This window comes from Bactrocera tryoni, chromosome 1, assembly GCF_016617805.1.
Source record: "Bactrocera tryoni isolate S06 chromosome 1, CSIRO_BtryS06_freeze2, whole genome shotgun sequence".
NCBI classification, from domain to species: Eukaryota; Metazoa; Arthropoda; class Insecta; order Diptera; family Tephritidae; genus Bactrocera; species Bactrocera tryoni.
The window spans coordinates 70,995,589-71,003,175 of record NC_052499.1 but is presented as its reverse complement, the minus strand read 5'-3'; the positions used below and the strand labels follow the sequence as shown (position 1 = coordinate 71,003,175).

At 40.5% G+C, this 7,587-nt stretch overlaps 1 protein-coding gene across 1 annotated transcript; it reads right to left on the bottom strand.

Moving 5' to 3' along the window:
- Positions 1-4,071: 4,071 nt before the first annotated feature.
- LOC120766200 (translation initiation factor IF-2, mitochondrial) lies at positions 4,072-7,076 on the bottom strand. Its single transcript, XM_040091560.1, has 9 exons — positions 7,021-7,076; positions 6,717-6,894; positions 6,532-6,658; positions 5,943-6,470; positions 5,819-5,868; positions 5,548-5,762; positions 5,291-5,495; positions 4,575-5,232; positions 4,072-4,518 (listed from the first exon to the last, which is right to left on the bottom strand). Exons 1-9 carry the CDS (start codon positions 7,041-7,043, stop codon positions 4,346-4,348), a joined length of 2,157 nt encoding a protein of 718 aa, XP_039947494.1. The 5' UTR covers positions 7,044-7,076; the 3' UTR covers positions 4,072-4,345.
- Positions 7,077-7,587: the final 511 nt, after the last annotated feature.

Below are 7,587 nucleotides of genomic sequence, written 5' to 3'. Positions count from 1 at the left end.
AGAATTTTGAAAATATATTTATACATATTAGTGTGGGGCAAAACACCGAATAGTTTTTCCATTTGTTACTCTGAAAAATAGGTTCTTAGACACCTTTTAGAAAGTCTCTACAAGAATGAGCTCTTTAATGTAACGTGCAAGTCCTTCGCACATTCTTTTTTGAAGATTATCTCTTTCAAAGTTCGCTGCGGCTACGTCTTAGATGTTCCTTCCGTTATGTCCAATTTTCGATGACTCGTTCGAGCATTTCGATTGGTAACTGGCGAATGACATTTTGTGATGTGTTGCTCCAAGCCTAAATCGAAGCGGAATTGTCCGCAAAGACTTTAGACTTTACATATCCCCACAGGAAGTCTAACGGTGTGATATCACACGATCTTAATGACCAATAGACTGGCTCAAAACGTGGAATTATCTGCTCACCGAAGTGTTCTCTCAACAAATCCATTGATTAATGCGATGTGTGGGAAGTGGCGCCGTCTGTTGAAACAAAATGTCGTCGACATCACGAGCTTCAATTTCAAACATTAAATAGTCGGTTATCATGGCGCGACAACGGTCGCCATAGAGGGTTACCTTCTCACCGGCATCCCTTTCGAAAAAATATGGACCGATGATTCCAACGGCCCAGAAACAATACCAAACCGTTGTCTTTTCTGGATGAATTGGCAGCTCTTGAATCTCTTCAACTTGCTCTTTGCCCAAATGCGGTAATTTTCTTTGTTTACAAAGCCACTGAGCCAGAAATAGGCCTAATCGCTGAACAAAATTTGGGTTGAAAACATCGTTTTCTTGGAACTTTTCAAAAGCTCATAAAGCGAAAGGATGTCGTTTGGGAAGTTCGAGGGACTTCGGTTCTTGCACAAGCTGTATTTTGTACGGTTTCAACTTAAGATCTCGACGTAAAACGCCAAATCGTTTCATACGTCAGTCCGAGTAGCTGCGAACGACGCTGAATCGATTCTCCATGGTCTCTTCGAACACGCTGGGGATGCTGGGTCTCAAGGTGGGTGACGGTGTTGCGAGTAGTACGCTCAGTAGCGCTCGCTCGAAAAAATATTATTTCCCGCCTTAATTCATATTTATACAAGTATAATCACCGTCAAATTTAAGACTTTGAATATCATAAACAAAGCTCATGAGGAGTTGCAGAGTACATAAGTATATGTATATATAACGGAATTTAGTATTTCCTGCGACGATAAGTTATCACAAAACGGTCTAAAAATAATTTTCTAAAACACTACTTTCAGCTCAATAAGCAGCACATACAAAGAAAAGAGTACAACAACTTTTATGAATGTTTAAATTTTGTTTGTTATTATTGCTTTGCTAAAAATTAATTGTGTTTTACCGTAATACAATGAATGATTTATTATTTATCTCATGCAAATATGTTTTATTTTATATTTTTTTGCTTATATTTTTTTTTAATTAATTTTAGACTCAGCATTTGGTTGTGTGTGACAATGAGAATGTGAAAAGCGCAAGTTGTTATCGCATATGAAAATAGTGTCGCGAATTCCACAGCTGCCTTCAAGCGCATTCCAACTATTTAACCTCCGCCTAGAGGCACCATTTTTGTAGCGGAAGTTCCTTATCGCATAAAAACTATAATTCAGCAAATGCGCAAAATCATAGAATGAAAATATTAAGAGTGTAAGTATATTGTGATCGTAGCTCCACCGGGACTACTCAACTTTTTCGCTTAAACAAGGGTACATATCACTGGTTACGCACCACTTCCGGTATTCAAAATATTATCAAAGCGCGTTTTTACTTTTTTTCTCAGTATAAAAGCAATCAAATTAGGTCGTACACGCATGTATTTCGAATGAGTTTCACTTTTCTGAAATATTGTACTATTTACCTTGGCAACAATTCGGCAAAGAATGTGTCCTCATCACTATATGAGAACTTCACATGAGCTTCGGAAATAGGGAAAGCTCACAAGATCGCAGCTCTTAAATCTTTTCAGGTTTCTCGTCGTCTCAAATGCGGCATTTTTGCTTGTTTACATACCCATTGAGTCAGAAATGGGCCTCATCGCTGAACAAAATTTGGCTCGAAAACGTCGGATCTTCTTGGAACTTTTCAAGAGCTCATAGAGCGAAGCGATGTGAAGGTCGAGCGACATCGGTTCGCAGACAAGCTGTTTTTCGTACGCTTATGCGTAAAATGCGCCAAGTCGTCCAATACGTATTTTCGGGTTGCTGCGAACGGCGCCAAATCGACGGTTTTCGTGCACACTCTCAAGTACGGCTGCTATATTTTATTCACTGTGTAGTGGACGTGGTTCATTCCATCAATAACAAAATTACAGCTAGAAGAACACACGGTGAACATCTTTCCATTCTAAGTAATCGTTCCCAAGCCATACTGCCCCATCGTCCTTTGGCAACCCGAATTACATCGCGCAACTTGAGCGTTCATGTCGCCCATCAGGAAACTATCTCATCTCTGTTGATGTATTGTCATATTCGTTGCTCTTTAGTGCGTTTTTTTTCATTTTACAAGGTCCGCTGCAGCTGACTTGGAAACGAGAAATCCAATAACATATCAGCTTCTTTGATTGGGATGGTTATCAAAAAAGGGGTAGTTGTCGGCCAGGTGTTATTGTGATTTCGCCTTAGTCAGCCAATCTGATTTCAAAGATCCTGGGCATGAGAAGTTGGTAGCGCTGGAACGTTTTGCATAGTTGCGACAGTTTGGTTTGTTCTAGTAATGAGCTCACATTCCAGGTTACTATTCGTAACCTTTTTCCATGCTGAAATTCATCATTGATTTGTCGAAATTATTAGTTTACTTATTTATATCGGTTTCTGTAATCTGATTCATTTAAGATGGGTAGAGGATTGCCCTTTTGCATCCGACCCTCTATCCTTGGCTGCCGGTCTGCATCCTGGCTGGCAAGGCGCTGAAGTTTCCTCCGCGCTGGTATCGCAGAAATCATCCCTGCAGTCACCTGTTTGCAGCGGAACTGCCTCCTTTGTCCAGAGGTCCTTCATCAACTATGTCGACAACATAAACCAATACGCCGACCAGACTTCGGACGCAACAAACTTCAGGCATGCACAGACCACCATTCACAGTGGAGCCATTTACACCTTCACCGACTCCCTCTGAGTGAATGGCGTACTGGGAGTCAAACCACCACCCATTGCAGGCGAAGAGCTCAAATTGCCGCGAGAATCGAGAATGACCCTTGCGCAGCCTCCTTCTGGATACTGTAGCAGATTAAACTCCCACTTATCCAGAATCGACCCTGACATATCAAACATACATATGTCTAGCGTGCAACGAATCCCCGCATGACACCAACTACCTATTTGCATGCCCTGCTAAACCTACACCTCTAACCCCCCTCTCCCTATGGTCCGACCCCGTCGAAGCAGCACGCTTCCTAGTCCTACCGTTGGATGACCTCGATGACAACTTATCTAATCCTTGCTTTCCTAACGGGAATTAGATATCCGTTACAACAACATGAGAACCGTTACAAATTTAGCGGTAACCTTAAACATTAAAGGCCTGTCATGTGCTAAAACAAATTAACTTGATTAACTTAAAAAAATAAAACTTTTTAGAAACTCCGTGTAGACTATTTTACTCTCAAGATTATCATGCTCCCACATTCTTCCTAAATGTGTACCGCATTTCCACCACTTTTCGCACTTTTTCTACTATTCGCCCGAAACCACCGCTTCATGAAGTTCCTGCGGCTCAGAATTGGCATGATTACTAATGCAGTCACACATACGCAGACACAAATGTGTATTTGATACAATGGCGCCTTATCAATGGCCAGTTCCGTTCTGCTCTAAAACGCTCCCATTTCATGTGTCCCATTCTTATCCTATGCTCATTAATAACTAGCTGCAACAACAACAAGCGAGAGGTTTTACATTCAGACACTGTGTGACATTGAGCATTGTTGAGCGCGCGCTTTTGCGGCATCTAATTTCAAGTTTTATGAATGGAATGAAGAATAACAACAGGAAATGTGAATATCTATGTTTCTATGCGGCTTTGGCGCCGATAAAAAAGTACTTTGTATACGATATATACTTATTCAACTATAATTTTGTTATACAATTTGTAATTTGTTTGCTATTTTAAAAATAATTTTTAGTTTTTCGTTTTGATTATTGAAAATCTTACTAAATTAAACAGTTAAGAAAACGTATAGCAATTCACTTTAAAATATTAACATGGCAGAGTTTATGGGCATGAATTGCATAGGATTATTCTAATGCGAGAAATGCAGTTTCCATTTATCCACTCGTACTATTTTCAGCGCTTTTCTTTTCTGCTAACGAACTGAACTTCATCAGACCACATGGATTTAAAATCCAGGATCCCAATCTGTTTGCTGCTCTTCCATGCGCGTTGTGAAGCATACAATGGTATCGCCCGCTTGCGGCACCACTTTGGTATCCTTGAAACGTAAACCACACTCCACATCCTTTTTTATGGAATCCACTTCGTTTTTCAAATGGCGCATAGACTCCAATTGACCTATGAAAGTTCAAGCTTTGATGAAATCATTTTATAACAACAATTTTGCGACTTACCCTCGTATAAAACCTCGTCATCGCGCACTAAACGGAATTTGTGTGCCTTCTTCAGTACACCCTTGACACAACGGCAACCCGCAACGGGCACTTCTTTACGGCCCTCATTGATGAAGAATTGCTGCAGCACATTCGCCTCGCCCACAATCTCTTCCACTTCCACCGGGGGAAGTTTGCTGCTAATTTCTTTTTTCAGATCGTCGATAAGACGATAAATGACATCGTAACAACGTATTGTCACGTCCTTAGGCGCATTCGTTGGTGCAGGCACTGAAAATCCATAGACTATCGCATTAAATGCTTTGGCCAATTCAATATCGCCCTCCGAGACATTTCCCACACCGTAGTGCACCACATCGAGCCTACAACGTTCATTGTTGGTGTAGGTATCGAAGACATCGAGTAGAGCCTCTACCGAACCGTGCACGTCACCTTTGATAATAATACTAACGCGCGGCACATCATCATGCTCGATATTTTCTTTTTCGCGCGGTCCGTAACGCATACGAAATTTGCCGGCCAAACGACGCGCATCACGCTCAGCGCGATATTTGGCCAAATGTTCCTCCTCCTTTTTGCGAATCTCGTCAACAGCCTCTTCCGCTTTGTGATGTTTGGCTTCATGTTCACGCCAACGCAACACGGAATGCGCCTTTTTCTGTAACATAAATTGGAAAGTGAATCAAAATGTTGCATTATGGCATACCAGAACATACCTCGGTTTCCACCTCAAGTATAATATCACCAGCTAGTGGCAGCTCGCGCCAACCCAATATTTCGACTGGCGTACCGGGTGGTGCTTGCGTCATTGGCTTGCCGTTATGATCGAAGAGTCCTCGCACTTTGGCATGCGCCAAGCCACTCACCAGCACAGCGCCTTTCCGTAGAGTGCCGCGTGTAACAATCGCGGTGGAGAGCTTTCTTAAAAGAAAGTTGTCACGACAAATAACCGCTAATTTTTAAAACAACTCACCCTCTATGTGGATCGGTCTTCGACTCGACAACAACACCTTCAATTAGTCCAGCAGGATCTGCTTTGAGACCCATAATAGTCGCCTGCGTACTCACAGCCTCCGTTAAAAGTTCTAAGTTGGTACCTTTCAAAGCTGAAATTGGTATGGCTTGTATGTCGCCACCCTGATCCTCTAGCACCAAGCCCATTTGCATTAAATCACGTTTGGTTTTATCCTAAAAGAAAATGTTAATATAACCCCTACATTTTAGTAGTAACACAAAGTACTCACAATGTCTGCTTCGGGTTTATCGATTTTATTAATGGCCACAATAATAGGTACTGTTAATGAAGTTATCAATAAAATAAATTATTTACTCTCAATAATAACCTTAAAAAGGAAAAACAATGCTTACCATTCTCATTCAACGCAAGCTGGATGACTTCACGGGTCTGCGCCATAACGCCGTCCTCGGCAGCCACTACAAGCACAATAATGTCTGTGACATGTGCTCCACGCGCACGCATTGCACTAAACGCCGCATGACCAGGTGTGTCGAGGAAAGTCACCTGTTCACCATTACTAAGTTTCACTGTGAAAGCACCAATATGTTGTGTTATACCACCGGCTTCACCAGCGGCCACGGCTGCACCACGTAATGAATCCAATAGTGTTGTTTTGCCATGATCAACATGTCCCATAACAGTTACGACTGGTGGACGTGGTTTCAAAAGTTCCGCTGGAGCTGGTGGGCGTGGCGACACATCATGGTGTTTACCCAAATCACCTGAGTCTTCCACCTCCACCTCTGGTGCAGAGACAATGCGTGTCTTAACACCACATTTATTAACTATTTCTTGTATGATTTTGAGATCATCCAGACGTGCTTGTGGTTCGATATTGTCAGCACCCTTCACGTATAACATCACCTCCTGTACATCCTCTGTAATTAGTAAGTGTTTTCAATAGATATGAAAGATAAAATATGAATATCCTGTACTTACCTAAAGGACGGTTTAGACACTGTGCTAGTTCTTGAACAGAAATGTGACGCCAAATATCCACCACACCTTCTAACTTTGCGCCACCTTTCTTCTTTTTGGGCGAATATTCTATGATGCGATCAGATTTCTGAAATCAGAACGCTTAAATTAGCAATAAAACAAATATCAAATAAAAATATACCCACCTTCTCCTCCCCTGTTTTTCGGCGCTTGCACAGCAAATCACAGGTGTAAAAATTCCTTCGTGTCGCATTTTGAATGCCTGTTTTTGTTATGCTAGTGCATGTTAAACTAATTGGAAGCTGTCGCCCTGCAGCCAATCTAAAATGCCTCGTGTTGCAATAGTGGCTGCGCGCTACTGTACTGTAATGGGAAGATGTCAAAACATTTGAGATAAAACAATATATGGTTAAAACGATTTATGTTTAATTATACAAGTTTCATAATTTCTTTTCGTTTTAATCACTTGCTTTAAATAAAATTTCTTACCATGCAAACTTACGCAAAAACATTTTACGTAAAGGCTAGAAGCTGTCAAATACCCGGTCCATCTTTTTTAGTTTTCTTTTGTTTATCAAATTAATCAGCTGTAAGTGGTGTTGCCATGTTGTTAAGAAATTGCATATGTGTTCAATTAAAACTTACAAACTTATTTTAAACTTAAATTTCCTAACAAAAACAAATATAAATACATATTTTTTGAAATATATGGATAGTATGTATGGATAATATGTAACAAGATATTCTTTCAAAAAATCTTACATCGAATATACTAGAGGTTGAATGGTATCAACTGACATTAATATACCAGGCTTTTTAAGGTAGTTTCAATACAATAAGAAAGTAGGAATCAAGCAGTAATCTGCACAAAACATAAACTAGCATGCTCAAACAGTATTTTCTATATTTTATTCTAATTCTGTAAATCAACTTGATAGGCTGTTCGTTTTATTTTCAAATATTATCATTTTTCTAAAAGTGAATGGAGCTCAAACTGAACAAACTGAGAAACTGCAGCCAGCTTATGACATCTCTCATTTGCCATTGCTCAATTTC

What these genes read in the sequence shown, in the direction of transcription:
- LOC120766200 (XM_040091560.1), bottom strand. Translation starts at nt 7,043, where the DNA reads ATGTTTTTGCGTAAGTTTGCATG. An exon ending in GAAAAACAGGGGAGGAGAAG is followed by an intron (nt 6,659 to 6,716) that starts GTGGGTATATTT and finishes TTCTGATTTCAG; the next exon opens with AAATCTGATCGCATCATAGA. An exon ending in TGACGAGGTTTTATACGAGG is followed by an intron (nt 4,519 to 4,574) that starts GTAAGTCGCAAA and finishes GAACTTTCATAG; the next exon opens with GTCAATTGGAGTCTATGCGC.